This window comes from Arachis ipaensis, chromosome B4 (genome assembly GCF_059453495.1).
Source record: "Arachis ipaensis isolate K30076 ecotype BB chromosome B4, ASM5945349v1, whole genome shotgun sequence".
Lineage (NCBI taxonomy): Eukaryota > Viridiplantae > Streptophyta > Magnoliopsida > Fabales > Fabaceae > Arachis > Arachis ipaensis.
This window is the reverse complement of record NC_142439.1, coordinates 128,521,390-128,539,896: the sequence shown is the minus strand read 5'-3', so window position 1 is coordinate 128,539,896 and position 18,507 is coordinate 128,521,390. Positions and strand designations below refer to the sequence as shown.

Genomic DNA, 18,507 nt, shown 5'->3' with positions numbered 1-18,507 from the left:
TAATTTAAACTATAAGATAAGAGGTATATATGGGTCATGTTAATTTAAATTTAGACTCAATTCTAATATTTTATTGTCTATTTAAAATTTTTTACTCAATAAATTATTATACCTATTATTTTTTTTATTCTTACCAATTATTGCATTTATTTGATGGATCCACAAATCGCGAAACCCTCTTCTTTTTTTTTTTTCTATCTCTATCCCTATTAGGTATTAGCTGAAACCAACGCTTTGATTTTCTGTTGACTAATAGTTCGAGTAAGTCTTGAATGAGCCTCCCAAAAACTTGATGTAAATAAACAAAATGTTGTCTTACGTTTTTGAGTTATATATTCTCGTTTAATTCTGGTCTCTAAATTGACCTAAAAACAAATCAAGTTGATTTGATATAAAATTAGTGCATATAATTTTATAATTTTATTTTTAATTTCACTTTAATATATATATTTTTTAATTATAAAATACAATTTTGTGTTGGATCACCCAAAGCATGATCTGTCCAAAAATAATATAGAATAAAAATGATAAATCTAATTCGGACAAAATATGTTTTAAATTTGAACTGATTTTTGAACACCTTTATCATGACGTGTAAATAAATTTTTTTATTTTATTACTATTATACATATAATTGATATAACATATTTAACAAATAAAATAATAAAAAATAAATAATTTTTTTTTACTAAAGATAAAGAGATTTGAACATTTAGATGAGTATGCAGGAATGATGTAATTCATTGACAATAAATAATAAATAGTTGAATTCCAATTGATAAATATTTTAATAAAATAAAATGGAAGGCTTGCAAGGCAAGCTAGCGAAACAAGCAATCAATCATTGTCAACATGAGAAGTCAGTAAGTCACCCGCCAACCCCACTTTCATCACTTAACTACATTTCCCTCCCAAAAATCAATCAATTTAGGGTTTCAAAATCCCCGCCAAATTTCCTCCTTTTCCCTTTCTCATTCTCAGTCACACCCCTCACTCTGTAATGTCAATGGCGGTGGAGAACGAGAAATCGGAATCCCCTATCACCAAAGCTTTGAAGCTTCTTCCTCCTCCTGCTGGTAACGAGAACTCACCGCAGAAGCAAGCGTCGAGCCCCACCGCAAGGGATCGCATTGTTTCCGTTGCTTCAAACATTGCATCTCAACCTCTTCACTTCTCTGATCCTCAAGTTTGGGGCGTCCTCACCGCTATCTCCAACAATGCCCGCAAAAGGCTCCAGGTTCGTTCTTTCTCTCATCTCAGATAAAATCTCAGTTGCTCTAATTCATAGTTTTCTTTGTAGTTGCGTTTTTTTATTTGAAAAATGCAAGTGAAGTGAACCGTTTTGCCTCTGAAAGTGAAAAGTGACAAGCTTGCAGCTTGATCTCTGATATAAGCCACGACCTACCGGATACAGTAATGACCTTATGAACTTGTGCTGATTACATGCATGCAATAATTTGGGCATTAGTTTGCGTTTAGATATTTCAGTTTGTTTATTCATTTATATATTGTTCAAACAGTCTGCAAAGGAAGAGAATTTTTTCAAAGCAATTAAGAAAAAAAACTTTTTTTAATTACAAAATATGGTCAAATAAACAGACTCTTAATATATGTCAACAAGATTGAACTGTGCTGTAAATATGTATGGATTTGCAACAAAGTTATTATGAAATTACATTCAGTGGTAGTTGAACGCAGCTGTGTGACCAATGGTTTTGGCACCTTTTCTTCATTTAATTGTTCTTTTTCTGTAACTATTGGTTACTCCTCTTCATTTGATTTGATTTGGTTGAATGGTTGATTCTGACCAGGGAATTAATATTTTACTAACTGCCAATGAGCACTGCATCGGCCGATTGGTGGATGATGTGCGATTCCAGATTGATTCGAACAACATTAGTGCAAATCATTGCAGAATATACAGGATGTCGGTTACAAACGAAAATATGGTGGACACAACATCAATTTTCTTGAAAGATACAAGGTTGTGGATTCTTTTTCAGAGTTTGACTATTTCTATCCTTCTTGTGGAAAAATTTCTCTCCCTTGTCATATTCTGATTTTTGTAAAGTGTTGTTCAGCACAAATGGAACTTACCTTAACTGGGAGAAGTTAAAAAAGAATGGTCCTGCTGTCAAAGTTTTCCATGGTGATATTATATCGTTTGCTGCTCCTCCTCAGCACGGTATGAATGCTTTCCAGTTATCAGAAGTCAGAATTTTCATTTTTCTTTAATAAATGGGATTTCAGGTTTTTTGGTTCCCTCAAAAAATATTTTGTATCTTTTGATACAGATCTTACATTTTCTTTTGTATATCGAGAGGTGCTTTTGTCCTCCCCCATGCCAGATAATGCAGCTGCTAAGCGAAAAGCAGGTAATGTTATGATTAACCAAATTTAATTTACTAGTTTGTGTCATTATAGCATTCTACTCCTATTATGTTCATTATAGAATTCAAGCTTGAAAATTATATTATAGCATGTTGTAATATTCATAATTTTCCTATACATTTGATTTTGACATTTGCAGCTTCTTCATATAACTTCATGTGATCAACTGTTTACTTCCTATTCGTTGTGAAATTTATATTACATCTAATTGATAATTATGATATATAATGTAATTTTCTATCAGAAAGTTATGTGAAAGATACATCAGGGTTGATATAGATATTTGTTTTATTTGAGTTTGTGGTGCTTTTAAAATTTCTGTCTTACTTTTTCTTATCTTGAATATATAGAGCGTTGTGCCTTTGAAAGCAAGAGATTGAAAGGCTTAGGCATTGGTGCCCCCGAAGGTCCCATTTCTCTTGATGATTTTCGAAGCCTTCAAAGATCAAACACAGTACGTTAATTTAAAAGGATGCAATATCCTAAGCACTGTAAACTCCTCCTTTCTTACCCTTCTTTTTCCTCATGTTAATTGTATCCTATCTTATTCTTGGCAGGAGCTGAGGAAGCAGTTGGAGAATCAGGTGGTATTAATTGATACTTTGCGTAATGACAACCGTGTTGCTGCTGATCGTCATGAAAGTGTATGTAGCTGATGCATTTTCAATTTATGTTCTCTCCTAAAACTCTGCATGCAGATTTTAAAATAAAATGTTCAATCTCAAGTTGTTCTTTGTTATATCAATATATGGTCTACAATGTCTTACCTAATCCACAATCCATTTTATAGGAATTACAATCAGCCAAGAAGTCTGTTGCAAAATGTTACCTTGATCAATTAAAAGAATTACAACAGAGTGTAGATCTAAAATACAAGGAACTAGGTGATGTTAATAGAGTAACTGCTGAACAGAAACATGCCATCGAAGACCTCAATGAAAGGCTGAGTGCTTCTATGCAGTCATGTGCTGAAGCAAATGCTATAATAAGTAGGTATGATCTATATAATTCTGAGCTATTTAATTCTTGATTGTTGAGTTCTTCACTACTTTAGTCCTCAATGGTTGATGCAAGTGTCATAGGAGTGAAGTTGTTCATTTTTATGTAGTTTGAGCTTGAACTGATCGTTGATTGACTGATTTTTATATTGCAATGAGAATTGGCAATGTGGAATGATTTAGTGCTTATGTACATGTGTCTATATTCTTGTGTGTAACATCCTGGGATGAATTTTAGTATTGACTGTTGGAGGAGGATGGACCTTTTGGTACCATGCTTAGTATTAAACTTTTTGCCCCCACCCTGGTTACGCTAGCTGTATGTTTTATAATTGAGTCCCTCTCACTTGCTCCTCTGCATGCAGTCAGAAAGTAAATATAGCTGAACTCAAGGAACAATTAGATGACGAGCGGACTCAGCGAAAAGATGAGCGGGAAAAGGCCACAACTGATCTAAAGGCTGCTGTTTTTAGAGCCCAGTCTGAGGCTCAAGAGGAATTAAGACGACACACTGATGCTGCCTTAAGAAGAGAAAGAGAACTACATGAAACAATAAATAAGCTTCAGGTTTGAAGGTTTTGTCACTAAAGTAGTAAGAAACTATACTCCCTTTACTTTTGAAGCTTATAAGCTGTCATTCTTTCTGTATGTTGTAGGAGTCAGAGAGAGAAAGGTGTTTGCTAGTTGAAACCTTGAGGTCCAAACTGGTATGGTTCTGCTTATGTTTAGCCTACAATGGGAGACAACTGTGTATTTCATAAATAGGTTTGTACCTTCGTTCCATTTTGTTGCAGGAGGATACTAGGCAAAAGATGGTTGTGTCTGATAATAAGGTTCGCCAGTTGGAAACTGAATTGCATGAGGAGAAGCTGACCACTGCAAATCAAACAAAGGTAATCATATGGTTTTGTGTGTGTATTATGTCCCCTTTTCATATTTTGGATTTGTTTACTATTTCGCTGAACGAAAATGCAAATTCATGGAGCAGAAAATAGAAGAACTTGAAGAGGAAACAAGAAGATTAAGCAAAGACCTTGAGAGTGAAAAGGTAGATATCGGAATTTCATGTTCCAAGAATGTTTTTGTATAAAGGTGTTTGTCTAAATGATGTCTGCTTTCCACCGATTGCTGTTACTGTTGATGACTTATTTCTGTGTGACTTCAGAGTATGACAGTATCTTATTTATATGTTGCTAGACTGATAAATTCTAATTAATAAGTTGCTTTAGCTTTCTAATTCAATATCCCCCTTATTCTATTCTATCTGTTATTCATTTTTTTTAGCTCTTACTTCTTTTCTTTTGGTGGTGAAGTTTCTTTATGTGAAACTGAAAATATTTGTTGCTGTTGTTAGCAGGCAGCTCGAGAAGAAGCATGGGCTAAAGTTTCTATTCTTGAGCTTGAGATAAATGCCGCAATGCGGGATCTAGATTTTGAGAGGAGGAGGTTAAGAGGTGCCAGGGAAAGACTTATGCTTCGGTAAGGAACAAGTTTCTGTTTAATATGATCACTGGACAACTGTAGTGAAAATTATGTAAGGATGAACCTGTATGTATAAAAGAATATTAGAGGACATCGCAGCATGGGCTACTTTACTTGAATACTGTAATTGTTTGGCTTGCTTTACAGTTTACATATAATATTTTTTTTTCTTAAATTGGTGATTAAAATAGATAGGAACGAGAATTCTTTGACTTAATTAGAATTATCACCAGTGTGTATATTATGGTTATGTGAACATTACTATCATAGATTCTGAATGGATTTTAGCTATCCTGAAAATTTGAAGAATAAAGGATGTATAAACATCTTCAAGAATATGAAAGCAATTAGCAGAGCAATTGAGCCTAAATAAAAGTAGGACTGCGGCTGAATAGTTTTTGTTTTATTTATTAGAATGGACTACTCAACAATGTCATTGCAGTAAAAATTGTGGATCCTGGTATTCATCTGTTGGATATGTCATTCATGCTAAGTTAATCAGCTTTGTTTAGTAGTCCCTGTTGGTTAACATGCTGCATCGTTGCACTGTTTGTATTAAATGCTGATCGGCACTTTAACTTTAAGAGGCAACATCTACACCCGCATTATGCTTTGATTTTGCCACTGAAGCTCATTGATGTCATGCAGGGAAACACAACTAAGGGCATTTTATTCCACTACTGAGGAGATACAAGTACTCTTTGCTAAGCAACAGGAGCAATTAAAGGCTATGCAAAGAACTCTTGAAGACGAAGAGAATTACGAGAATACTTCTGTAGATATGGATGGAGTTATCGGTGGAACCCCTGGAAGAGAGGGAGAAGTTGCAGGATACCATAGCAAAAATACTGCAAAGGCAGGCTCAACTGCATCTACACAGAAGCGCAACAGAGATCAAGTAGAAACCTCAAGCAATGAAGCTAGTGTCACTGAGAAGCATGACTGTGAGGTAAGAAGTCAAGAATGCCATAATACACAAGAGTTCACCAGTGCAGATCATGACCATGATGTAAGAGGTGGCTTTGGTTCTGATATTGATGGTGCTGCAGCTATGATGGATGGAGTTGTTGGCGGTACTGGGTGTGTTCTGGGAACTGAAAGTCCTTCAAATTATGGCATAAAGCATGTTGATTTAAATAAATCTGGTCCTCTAGATGGGGACACTATGCAGTGTGATGATGATGTAAATGTACAAGAAACTGAGGAGCAAGCCCATGATAATCGTGTTTCGCATCCGTTGCAATTACATGATCCTACAGACACTGAAAAAGTTATTGAGGATACCGAAGTTGGAGGCACAATCAGAACAGCAGACCTTTTAACATCCGAAGTTGCTGGCAGCTGGGCTTGCAGTACAGCCCCTTCTGTGCATGGAGACAATGAATCTCCAAGCAGAGACAATAACGAAGGTTGTGGCCCATTGCATGATTCAAATATTGTGGTGGCTGAGAGTCAGAACACCGATGATGCTGCCGCTAAACGGAATGAGCGGCAAGCACTCCGGGATATGATTGGCATTGTTGCTCCTGATTTGAGGGAGAAGTTTGGAGGTTCTGCATATAATTGTGGTGAAAAGCAAGAGAAAGATGGCAGTTCAACTGACTCGGACACGCAGAGTTGTAGCAACAGTGGCAATGAAGGTAGAATCAATGCAGAGGGTGGAGCTATGTCTGATGAAGAAACTCAATGTTGTGACCATGTTGAAGAGAATGAAAAGCAGGATGATGCCATGGATGAAGGTGATGATGAAGCTACTCAAGAAGATTGAATCTCTTGTATAAAATATAAGTCAGGAACTGTACATATTTATAAGGCGTCTGATGTTATTCTATATTTTTAATATTAATATTATTTTTTTAAATATGTATAAATTGATTAATATAATCTAATTTATTTTTTATATCTACTTCAACTTATATTTATTATATAAGTCATCATTTATTTTATATTTTTCTTTATCTCTTTCCATATCTTTTTTTTATTTTTGTTAATATTTTGCAAAATTAATTTTTATGATCATTTTTTTTTCTTCTACTAAATAATTGGTTCATTACATATAGGTGATGAAGTTCTGTTAGTGTTTCACGGATTTTTTAGTGAAAGAATCACATTGTTCCAAATAATATCAAAAGCTATGTAATTTAATTATTTTATTAACAGTCGCATTATCATCGTGTGAATGGAATTGGATGGAATAATGTATAATGGAACAAAACGGAACCGAACCTACAGATAATTGACATCATGATAAAAGAGAGACGCAATATAAAATACACAATGACAGCCTTGAACAACAGAATCGTAGGAACCGTCTTCAAAGCTTCAACAGCTGTAGTATCTCCTTGGCGCCCTCAAGGCTTTTTAAGAGAATTACATTTGATGAGATAAATACATAATTAAACAAAAATATTAGCTGTTTTTAGATTTTAATCCGTTTTTTAAAGATTTATTATTATTTAATTAATTTAAATACCCATTTTCACATTTCAATTGGTCAAAAAATTAGGAAAGTTAGTTACTTTTTATTTTCTCTTTCCTATAAAAGCTGAATAAAGAATAATGTTTAAAGAATACATAATTACACTGATAAACAAATAAATAAAAAGAAGTGACGGTAGAATAGTAACAGGTTTGTGCCACGAACAATGTAACTGTGATTAAGAAGAAACTTAACGATCCATGAAGCCATGTAACCAGAAGCTCTGGTAACACACTCCACCTTGCCGCCACTGCTGCTCATTCTTCAATATTCTCTTCGCTATACTTTATTTGTTGCTTGCTACAATCCTATGATTATCAGTTCACTTTTATGAGTTCAATTACAATAATCACAATGAGTCACATACACTTGGGTTGTATAGATACAAGTCCTAAATCTACTTATGACTTCACAACTCAACTTATGCAGATAAAATTCACATTCCTAAGCACTTGTGATAATTTTGCATTCAGTTAACAAGGGTGAGTTCTTTTAAATTCATCCATACATACTTTACAAATGGTTACTGTTCCAACAAAATAAGAGAAAATTACGTCTACTTCCTCTAAGATCCTTCAACATAAAACTTCTAATAAAGTTATAATTTTTAAGTTTCACATCACACATGACACATTCCTCGTGTGGAAAGAGAAAAGACAGTGACATACATAAAAGAGGGCACAGAACAGAGAGAGCATTGAGTAAAATAATACTGTTAAAGAGAGTGAGATAAATAATACTGTTAAAGAGAGTGAGATCAAGGAAGATAAAAAAAGTATAGCTTAGTTGTGACGTAGTTATGATTCTGTTGTTAACTCAGTCCTGAGCTCTCTATTTTCATACATCTATACTAGTGTAAGACCTGCGCTACGCGCAGGCCAAATGTTTAATCCATTATAAAAATTTGTTGGTACTGGATTATTAATATTAATATTTGTTACTTTTAATTTGAACAAATTTTTCTGTATAAAAATTTATTATACAGTGTATAAGACTGTTCCATTATTTATTTTTCTAAGACTGAATAATCTTATCATTTTTTTAGTCCATATTAGTGAATTTTTCTTAAATGTAAAAGCTATTATGTTTGTGTGTTTAAAACTTTAATAAAAATAATTTATATTATCACTATACAAACAACAAATACTAAGTGGTATTTAGTTATATTATTAGATCCTATTATATGTTTAAAACTTCCTCATAGTGCATTAGCCAAAGGCTTCTTTTTACCAAGAAAAATATCTTTATATCAGTTGATTTAGTATAAATGAATTAAACTCAACACTTACATGAATTAGCCTCCTTTTACTGCCAAGAGCTATTAAAGTTGTTAGTAACTTGAATTAAAGAGTTTCTTACCTCTAAGTAACATGAATTAACGTTCAGAAGTTCTTTTATCTTGTCAACTTTTTTCTCTGAAGCATTAAAAGAAATAATGGTTTTAATAGCCTCCACAAAATGTATATATGTATATTAAGTATATAAAGTAATGTTATTGAGATATTTTATGAAATAATACTAATTAAAAACATTGACATAAAGAAAGCAATTAATAATTTTTTTCTAGCTACTTGAGATATTATATATTCTCCTTAGATTATCAATAAAACTAATTACATTGTTGGTTCTTTGGCTTTGGATTGCAGTAAAAGAAAGCAATTAATAATTTTTTTCCTTGAGGCTAATGATATTAAAAGGAATTGTATATTTACATGATATTTGAATTGCATTCATAACCTAATCATCAGCATAAAGCTACATTGAATAAGTGGCTGATGAACAATCACAATGATGATACAGTTTAATCAAACATCGGCCATTTGTATGAATATCCTTTACAATTTTTAATTTCCAGTTTATTAAAACCTGAGGCATAGGCCTATTTGTTCTTCACCTGAAGCTTATATCACCAAAATAAAAAAAGAAGGAAATCAAACAAAACAACAATATCTAATGGCAGAAAAGAATAGGGAAAGAAAAAAACAATTTAAAACAATTCCAGGACATCTAGTTGAACTATAAAACAATTTAAAAAGAATCAAAATAAAAAATCAAGAGATACGTGAACGATGCTTTTAACCAAACAGCTCAAACTATGATATGCTATTCTACAAAGTATTTTATTTATTTTTTTTTAAAAAAATATTTAACTGGTCTAGAACCTTATATAGCCATCCAGAGATAACAGCATATTTCATCATATTCATCACTAAGTTGAATTAAAACTAATGCAAACTGCAATTCAATTACCAATGCCAACAGGTTGGGTCTCTCATTCATAGATCATAAGTTTCTCAAATGAAAAAATAAGTCTTAGATACTGCTTTCTAATATAGCAAGCAGTATTGATACCTACCAATTTGATTGGAGACATTGCGAGCTCCCTGCCTCTTCAATGAGGCTACTTTTGCTCCCTAAAAGCTCAATAAGATCCTCAAGAACACTAAACACTAGTGACATGGAATTCGTATTATGGAATCTGCAAATGAAATTTGTGATATAAATATCTCTGTTAGTATCAAACACCAAAATGCAAATATAAAATAGTAAAGTAAACTACATATTGATCTTCTAAGAAACATAAAAATCAGAGACCAAACAGCCAGTTTATAATTTTCTTCTGCCTTTTCAAGTAGTAAACTACAGATTGATCTTCCATTGGATATAATTAGTATCAAACAGAAAATACACATTCTGATCCCATGAAAAAGGCTACAACTTGCACTAACCTAATGGCAAAGAAAAATATGGTGGCAAATATTCAGTAGAAAGCATTTTTGTATAAAGGAAAACACATGTTGTATATGGGTTAGTGCAAAAAATTTGTTTCATAAATCTATTTTGTCTTTTAGTTTTTTAATTTATGAGCAAAAAATTGATCACGCTAAAATAGAACATTATAAATACTTGATCACGCTAAAATGAAACAGCAGAAGGATCACATAATATTTTTCAGTATCTCTTGTAAAATTGAGATGCTGAGAGAAGCTTAATGAGAAAGGGAGCACAATTTTAAAAACTGGTGGCAGACTAACTCATACTACAATAGTTGGTCATGAAGTCGCAGATCTAGATAAGCTAAAGTGCTAAACACTTAATCAGAACTTTTGGAAAAAAAAACACCAAGATAGTTTTGAACATAATGCACGTAGTAATCATATCATGACTCATTTCCATCTGACAGATAAAATAAGTAAATAAACATCATTAGCCACCCAGAAATAAAATCTATCAACATAAGCATTAAGGCCAAAAGGATGAACAAAGTTTCATGTCAATAGAAAATGTTAGTATCCAAGCTAGACAAAACAACAATGCCAACATTCATTGAACATTACCTACCTATCACTTATATTTTATTAGTATGCAAACAAAATAAAATAAAATACCTCATTGGTGAGCTGCTCAATTTCCCTCCCACCTTTGAACTAAGCCCCAAAACCTTGACATCCCACCTTAAGACACTATCAATAAGAGAAGCCTTAAGACAAACTTCAAGTAACTATCTTCTACTTACAATCACTATCATTGCTAAAAGCAAAATATATCTAAATCCCCAATTGCAACATGAATGTCAACAACCCAAGCAATTTGAGATAATAATGAAAATCTTGGTTATAGTTTTAGCAAAACACATCACAGGTAAGCAAAACTGATTATAGTCTTATATTTGTAAATATATATTCACCAAAAAAATTGACAGTGATATTCTCAGATGTTGATATGCAATTCTTAATTGCTGGACACAGCTAAAGACGGAGGAAATTAAATAATAACTTTAAAGAACAATCACATAACATATATTAATCATGCAACAGAGAACATTCTTATACTGAAAATTTTTTCACATTAAGAGAGAGCATTAAGAGAAAATAGATGGAGCAGGATCCCTTCTACAGAAAGTTTTTCACTCAACAATTAGTAGAAGCAAGAATCATCCTTATGACAGCTTAGAAACCTTACAATCTTAAAAGATGACAATTTGTTTTCATTTTTCTATTACAAAAGCTTGAAAACAGAAATGCTGAAAAATTAATTGAGAATGCTGTCATTTGTATAATAGTTAACATCATAAAGACAATATCATAAAGTTCTATTAGCAAATCATAAAGTTCTATTACCATTTTATCTTTTCGAAAAGCAAAACAATAGAATTCAAGAAAAACATATTGAGTAATAAAATGAATTAAGAAAAAACTAACACAACTCATGAACTGCATTCCTCAGTGATGCCTATATCTTCCTAGTTTTAAGATACAAACAAAAAGCATTATCCTGCACAAAATTTTTCTTACATTCCTATACTACATTTCTTTAGCTTACAGATTAACTAAAATATGATCTTATTTTTTTGTTTTTTTTAATCATCAATTACATTGTAGCAGTAATAAATGGCACCCTGATTAAGAATTTAGATACATATTCAAAACGGTGCCATCATCAATGTTTGGTACAGGATACTCTTCTTCTTTTGTTGATTCACACGTGTTCAGAAAGCTGCAACAATGATAGACACAATTGCAACATCACTCTAGTAAAACATTTTCTTAAAAGTGATTCGCAAAAGAGATAGTAGTATGACTGTTAAAGCAAACATAAACAAACAAAATCACTTGTAATGAAAATGCGAAGAACAAAAACTTGATCTAAATGAGTAACAAATATAATATATGCATGTAGGTTTACCTAGATATATAAACGTAGATGCATGTCTGTTGTTGCAGCCTCTTGAATCTTGCATTCTCTTCTAGCAGGTAATCCACTTTGTGCATGTTTGGGCGCCATTATTTTGTAACCAACATACCACAATCTGGAATCCACACAGAAATTTCAAGGACCAAATTACCATAAATTCATCATAATGTTACTCAAATAAGTAAAAGGGGGAGAATTATCATGATAATGCAAAAGGAGGGAGACTCCACATACAAAAGAACTAAGAAAAGTGAAATTCAAGTATGAGAAGTAGTAATCATCTCAAGGAAACCAATTAGAAATTGAACTTAAATTTAAAATATATTCTTAGCAAAATTTAATTGGGGTTTATCAAAACACTAAAAGGGAAGATAAGGAAAGCAGTGAGAACATACAAAAAAAAAAAAAAAGAGAGAGAGAGAGAGAAAGACTAATAAAAGAATCACAAAAACAGAAAAGCAGCGAATCAACACTGTTTTAAATTCCATAGGAGCTAGTCATTTTAAATGATTTTGCCCCATTTCATTGTTTGAATTTGAACAACACCATTTCACTCAAGTTCAATAATTTCATTTATTTTCTTATCCGTTAAAGCAAACAAATCCTAGTCTAATATTACATTCTGAACAATAATAAATAAATAAATAAATAATTTTTTGAACCTCAAGCCAATATTTTGCATAGAGCCTTCTATATTTTTCCCCCCTTAATTTTTCTTACATAAGCAGAAGTGTAACAAAGCCCTTAGTTACCACTTAACAATATTGGAAAGTATGCTCAAAATGACTGGCACTGCTTCGGAAGGGTAAGCCCGACCTGAACCTAAGAAATGCACAACACCACAACACGGTTTCACATTTCATTATTTCAACACAAAATTCACTTTACAATCCACTAAAACCGCGGAAAAAACTAAAAAACAAAAGGGGTAAAAAGAGAAAGTGATGAATGTGTTGTATAGAAGAAGACTCACCATCATTTCCTGTTAGCAGGAGACTAACGTCGATCTAAGATCTGTTCCTGACTTCTCCCACCGTCCACATCGATTGGCTTTTCATGATTAGATAAAGGATTAATGGAAGGATGCCAAGCCAAGAAAAAGAAGGTCAGGATGACTATTCTAACTTGTAAGAAGCAAATTACCTCTGCAACACCGCCAATGGCAGGATCTCAGATCTCTGCGTTCTTTTCACCGGTATCGTCAACTTGCCGCCAGCTACTTCTTCACTGACAGCAGCAACACAACTCACAACTCACCTCTGCCGCTGTTCTTTCTCTTCGCCGCTGCATCAACAACCATTATCACCTTTCGCATATTGTTCTTCATCTCTGCTGCTCGATGGAAGCATATTCGGAGCCTCTGCCACCATCTTCTGTTTTTTTGCTAGACGCTCTCCCAACTGCAATACCGACCACCGCCATTCTTTATCTTCTCTGCCGATTACTGCTTCCAACACCAGTGAACTCCTTCTACTTCTGCCTCGTTCACAGAGAGAGAGAATAGAAAGAAGAGAGAGATAAAAATACAATAAGATACCAAGGCACAATACAAATTTGTTGTGCATAAATTATACCAATCATTTGTTAGAAAGAAATTCACATGAATCAAATTTTTGGGTCACTTGCCCTCGTTTGTTTGGTATATGCCCTCAAACGTTATCCAAGCTTACTTATCAAAGTGTAATTTTCAGATAAAAATTTAGTTTATTTGATCCACCAGCAATATTACATTGAATCCTTTTTCCTAAATTTTAAGAGACTTCTTTTGATAAATGTTTAAAATTTCAATGTATAATTCAGTTCCTTTCCTTATATTTGATCCTATGTATAACATCACTTTAAAAATTTCAAAAGCATCTTTGAATGTAAAATACAGCAAGTAATCACTCTTTCACCCTATTAATTTAGCTACCATGCTATTGTAGAACATCATATGATTTAATGACATATGCTTTCCAGGTGGGTGTAACCATCATATGAAGACAGTATATCATGGGACTGGTTGATGAAAAGGCCTACAAAACTTTGGTTATTTTAATATCTACATCATTATACATCCTAGTCATAAGAATTTTTTGCATTTCATATTGACTAACGAAGTGTCAAAGGAAATTAAGCTAAGAGCATAATCAATAAGTCAACTTCAAGCAAGAAGGAAAGCAGAGGCTTCAAGTAACTATGAGTCCATTTTCTTATAATTTAAGCAACTCCAAGTATGAGGCTGATTTATTAAAAAATTCATAATTTTTTATCTTCCATAACTTTTTGTCAAAATCTTCTATACTAAAAATAAAAAATATACAAAAAGTGTTATATTTTACACTTACTATGTAGTTTTGCATCAGCAGTTTGGGTAAATTTCTTTTTTTTTTCTCCAAAAAATCTGAACATTTGTTGTCCAGCACCAAAATTCTTTTATTCACACAAAAATATTATCAACCATGAACATTACATCAACTTACATTTGTGTAGTATATGCCACAACAAAAGTAGCATAGTTTCAGAAAGAAGATAAAATTCAAGTGTTATCTTATTTTTCCTTTTAACATTGTCTTTCCTTTTTAAAATTCAAGTGTTATCTTGTTTTTCCTTTTCTCGCTGTCTTTCCTTTTTTTTATGTTATATACAGATTTACCAAAAACATAAAAAAAATATTGAAAGATCCAAAGTATAGACATACACACCTACCAAAACCTCCAAAGATAGTGCATACCGTGCATACAAATATGTGAATTTGGTATCTAAATTCCTGTAAGATATTTTTTTCCCTAAAAGAAGGTACCTTAGGCAAATCATGAAATTGCAATGAAGTCATCTTTTTAAAGTTGGGATAATCAATGAGAATATTTAAGCTTGGACTTTGATATATGTAACATCCACTATCAACAGCCATATTAACCAATGTCTTTTGCTTGATCTTTAAACAATTCTGTTTATAATAACAAAGTTGCGATTTGCTATCAAACAAAAATCAGAAAGATAACAAAGATAGACGTGAATATCATGAACGGCAATTTTTAACAGAAATTAAGACAACTCACACATCAAATTAAACAGCCTAAGGCCCAACAACTAATTAAAACTAAACACCTAGAAACTAATTGTAATTACTAATCTATTAAATATAATAAAACAACAGAATGCAAGAAATATAATCAAGCATAAAACATGACAAAAGATTATATTCTTTAAAAAGAGAAGTAAAAAAAGAAGGCCTTGCCAAACCAACCTGTTATTCTCCGATTAGTAACAGATGCATATAGTTTCCCATAAATAATCCTTTGTTAATGACCACACCCCTACTGATGAGAGAACCTTTTTGGAAACATTCTCACAACTGGGCTTGCTGATGAGAGAAAAATACAAAGGAAACACATCAACTTGTTTGTAACTCAATGGCCTTAGCCTATTGTAATCCTCTTATCTTGTAATCCACAGAATTAATCCATATAATATAAATATAGTTAATAGCATTAATGATGTTACATAAAAAACAATCCAAGATGAACAGCTTTAACAAAAACATCTTACCTGAAAGTATGCTCAAAATAGACCCTTTTTTTTTCTCTTTAATTTTTTTCTTATAGAAGCAAAAGAGAGGGACAAAGCTTAGTTACCACTTACCAGTACTCAAAAATATGCTCAAAGTAACTAAGCTCGCACTGCTTTTGAAGCCTCCCTTGAACCAAAGACATGCACAACACCACAACTCATGTTCACATTTCAGCAAAAAATTCTCTTACAGAATTATTTTTTGCATTACTTAATGATCTTCATTACTCCAAAATTATCTGTTATAGAATTTCCAGAAACAAATCCTTTTTGTTCAAACCAATTCCAGCTAATAAATCAAGAACTCAAAGCATCTTTCGATTCCCAAATTCCTGGCCGACAAATGATTATCAGTTTATCATGTTCTTTCTGGTTACTATGATAGAATATAAGTGCAGTACCAGATAGATTAATAAATGCCACTCAAAATTGTGTTTCTTAATTCTTGCCAAATTATGATACGTTATTATAGTAATATATTTACACAAAGTTCATGTTTACTAGATTGGAGTTTCTGTAAATTTTCATTCTAGATATGAAGAAGTCTGGTAGACTATTGATAAGTATAATTTTTAGGATGGGCAGAAAAAGTGTTTTAGTTATTAAGGGCGTGGAATTTGGATATGTTAATAGAAGAAGAAACAATGGGTGGGAAGCATTGTTAATCAATTGCACTTTGTGTTTAGAATTCAAGTATGTGATTTTTTCGTAAGAAATCTTATAAGGCAATTTTGATACTTAACCTGCAGGCAAGTTTCTATAGAGGAAGGAGAGAGTTAGAAGTGATGTTTATAGAAAGCAGTGCAAAAGCAGGCTTCAAGATGAAGATGAAAATTAGTTATCCCCATATTTCCTGGCATTATTCTTTCTTGCTCTTACATAGAATACAGAATATTTACTTGATGACTACTTTAATGGAAAAATGTTGGTCGAGGAAACCTTCACTTCACTTGATGAGGGGCACAAATTGCTACAATTAGTCCCTCCATGTAAGAATACAGATAATAAACAAGGCCTTTCCTTAGTACAGTGATATGCGTGTGATTAAATTCACAACTTATAAATGTTATTTGAGATAAAATTTCCTACTGTGAGTTGTATTAAAATTTTAAGAACGACCGTGTTTATTGAGATAATCAATCGAAGCAGCATGATACCATGTTCCACCAACCTGCAAGACATAAAGTGGAGTGTTTCATTTCATTTCAATTGCCTAACAAGAAGACACGCGCACATGTCCTTCTCAATCTCATCTTAGAAGAAGGGTAGGTTTCGAAATCTTCAGGTCGGAAGGTAGAGTTTGTGGGGTAGTATTAATATTACTATACATTTCCAATTGCTGTTTCTCTTTGCCTGTGCATTATGATTTTGATTTGAAGATCATACACAGTTTGTGTTGCACCTCTTGAGAGGCTTAAGCTGGAGTACATAGTTCGAGCACATCCAGGCAATTGCGGCTTCTTCGGACAGCACCCTTTAAGGCTATAAATTTTTATGCCTATGATACTTACAGAAATAAACTAATGAGGATGATGGGGCATCAAGAATCCACAAATTTTGAGAGATTTGTTGCCTCTGCTTGCTCATGGACACTGTGAGTCGAGATATAGATTCTGTTACTTTTATCTGTCCTTTCTTATAACTTTCTTGCTTTTGTCCCCAAGACCTCAAAATTTTCATAGGAGTATAGGACATACATGTTAGACATGAGATATAAATTTTTATTACAATTTTATCTCTTCAAAATTTTAAAAATTCCACTTTCTAACCTCACCTCGCCACTTATACCAACAACTTCTTCCTTATTAGAGATAAAATTGGTAACAAATGTGTTTATGCTCTTTATCAGTGTCTTAACAACCAAACAGACTATCATGTATTTATATACATCTGTGTCAGTGTGTCTTCATATATATCAGTGTCTTCATTGTTGAACAAGGAGGTGTTCCTGCACTTTGTGCTGGATTAATTCCCAGCTTATTGCAGGTATGATCTCTTATGGTGCACATTAAATTTAATTGAATTAGTAATTAGGAAAATTGAGCAAAAAATTAGAGTTAATAACTGAATATCACTCTGGTCTTGAATTGTTAACCTCGCTGTGAAAGTTGAGTTTTGAATCTTAGCCCATGTGTGTCAAGCTTTTTTCATTCTTGTCTTTTGATATTCATTGTTTATGAGTTTCAGGTGTTACCATCAGCTGCTATTAGTTATCTTGTTTACGACCCATAAAGCTAACTAGCTTTTCACATTCTACAAAGCTCCATCAAGTTAGGCAGCAAATGAAAAGCTCTATACAAGTGGCTTTCAGTGGACAGCAGCCAAGCCAAATGCAGAGAAGAACCCAAAGTGGAAACCAGAGATGGTTCATCATGAAACTTGAATGAAGGGCCCCAGTCATAGATTCAGCAATTCCAGAGAAAAAAGCCATATTGAATTTCAGCTTCTGGATAATGAGAAACCTGTATAGAACAAAAGTAGACAAGTTTTGCCATAAGAATCATAATGTGACACTTGTGTTAATGCTGACAAATTGGAAAAGAGAACATTTGTTTCATGAAAAAGATGAAAGCATGCATCAACCAAACCAATGGAGCTAGAATTGTGTTTATATACATATATTTAATCAATTTAAGTTTTTCACTACAGCGTGGGAACTGAAATTTGCATGCTATAACTTTTTAAACTTGAGATGAGAAATTCTATTGCAATTACCCATCTAAAATGAAAGAAGTGTGTGCTGTTTCCAAGCACTCACAAGGTGCTTGAAACCACTGCATCTTTGCACTAGGTTTCATTGACTGCATGCATTACCATATATTAAACTCTGCGTTTCAGACAGAGAAGAGTATATTAGATGGAGACAAGGAAAAAGTAGGAGACATTATAGAAAAATTCAAATAATAAATA

At 32.8% G+C, this 18,507-nt stretch overlaps 2 protein-coding genes and 1 long non-coding RNA gene across 17 annotated transcripts; 2 read left to right on the top strand and 1 right to left on the bottom strand.

Moving 5' to 3' along the window:
- The first annotated feature begins 818 nt into the window (after window positions 1-818).
- LOC107639774 (uncharacterized) lies at window positions 819-6,815 on the top strand. Of its 2 annotated transcripts, none has more exons than XM_016343378.3 (13): window positions 819-1,237; window positions 1,812-1,984; window positions 2,082-2,185; window positions 2,295-2,375; window positions 2,742-2,845; window positions 2,949-3,035; window positions 3,182-3,384; window positions 3,755-3,956; window positions 4,046-4,096; window positions 4,184-4,282; window positions 4,378-4,437; window positions 4,747-4,868; window positions 5,520-6,815. In XM_016343378.3, exons 1-13 carry the CDS (start codon window positions 1,001-1,003, stop codon window positions 6,637-6,639), a joined length of 2,643 nt encoding a protein of 880 aa, XP_016198864.1. In that variant the 5' UTR covers window positions 819-1,000; the 3' UTR covers window positions 6,640-6,815. The 2 variants fall into 2 exon arrangements, with proteins under 2 accessions (XP_016198864.1, XP_016198863.1); XM_016343377.3 differs by having other exon boundaries at window positions 4,744-4,868.
- A 472-nt stretch (window positions 6,816-7,287) lies between these two features.
- Window positions 7,288-14,097, bottom strand: LOC107639777 (uncharacterized). 14 transcript variants are annotated; one of them, XR_015881107.1, is made up of 7 exons: window positions 13,189-14,097; window positions 13,019-13,095; window positions 12,037-12,160; window positions 10,740-11,847; window positions 9,707-9,829; window positions 8,710-8,765; window positions 7,288-7,658 (listed from the first exon to the last, which is right to left on the bottom strand). XR_015881107.1 is itself a non-coding variant. In XM_088485337.1 (7 exons), exons 4-7 carry the CDS (start codon window positions 12,120-12,122, stop codon window positions 7,637-7,639), a joined length of 306 nt encoding a protein of 101 aa, XP_088341463.1. In that variant the 5' UTR covers window positions 12,123-12,160; window positions 12,708-12,867; window positions 13,019-13,095; window positions 13,189-14,097; the 3' UTR covers window positions 7,288-7,636. The 14 variants fall into 14 exon arrangements, 8 of the variants coding, with proteins under 8 accessions (XP_088341463.1, XP_088341460.1, XP_088341466.1 ...); XM_088485337.1 differs by lacking the exon at window positions 8,710-8,765 and adding an exon at window positions 12,708-12,867 and having other exon boundaries at window positions 10,740-10,814; XM_088485334.1 differs by lacking the exon at window positions 8,710-8,765 and adding an exon at window positions 12,798-12,867 and having other exon boundaries at window positions 10,740-10,814.
- Window positions 14,098-16,366: 2,269 nt separating this feature from the next.
- LOC148569168 (uncharacterized) lies at window positions 16,367-18,181 on the top strand. The gene is made up of 2 exons (XR_015881110.1): window positions 16,367-17,191; window positions 17,785-18,181. It is a non-coding gene; the product is annotated as an uncharacterized LOC148569168 (long non-coding RNA).
- Window positions 18,182-18,507: the final 326 nt, after the last annotated feature.

Bases quoted from the DNA above. Each gene is read 5' to 3' on its own strand.
- LOC107639774 (XM_016343377.3), top strand. From the start codon at position 1,001: ATGTCAATGGCGGTGGAGAACGAGAAATCGGAATCCCCTATCACCAAA. The intron at 2,186-2,294 runs GTATGAATGCTT...CTTTTGATACAG, and splicing joins TGCTGCTCCTCCTCAGCACG to ATCTTACATTTTCTTTTGTA. The intron at 4,869-5,519 runs GTAAGGAACAAG...GATGTCATGCAG, and splicing joins AGGGAAAGACTTATGCTTCG to GGAAACACAACTAAGGGCAT.
- LOC107639777 (XM_088485335.1), bottom strand. From the start codon at position 12,122: ATGCACAAAGTGGATTACCTGCTAGAAGAGAATGCAAGATTCAAGAGG. The intron at 10,815-12,036 runs GTAAACCTACAT...TCTTATTGATAG, and splicing joins ATCTACGTTTATATATCTAG to TGTCTTAAGGTGGGATGTCA. The intron at 9,830-10,739 runs GTATTTTATTTT...TTTCATTTGCAG, and splicing joins TTGAGCAGCTCACCAATGAG to ATTCCATAATACGAATTCCA.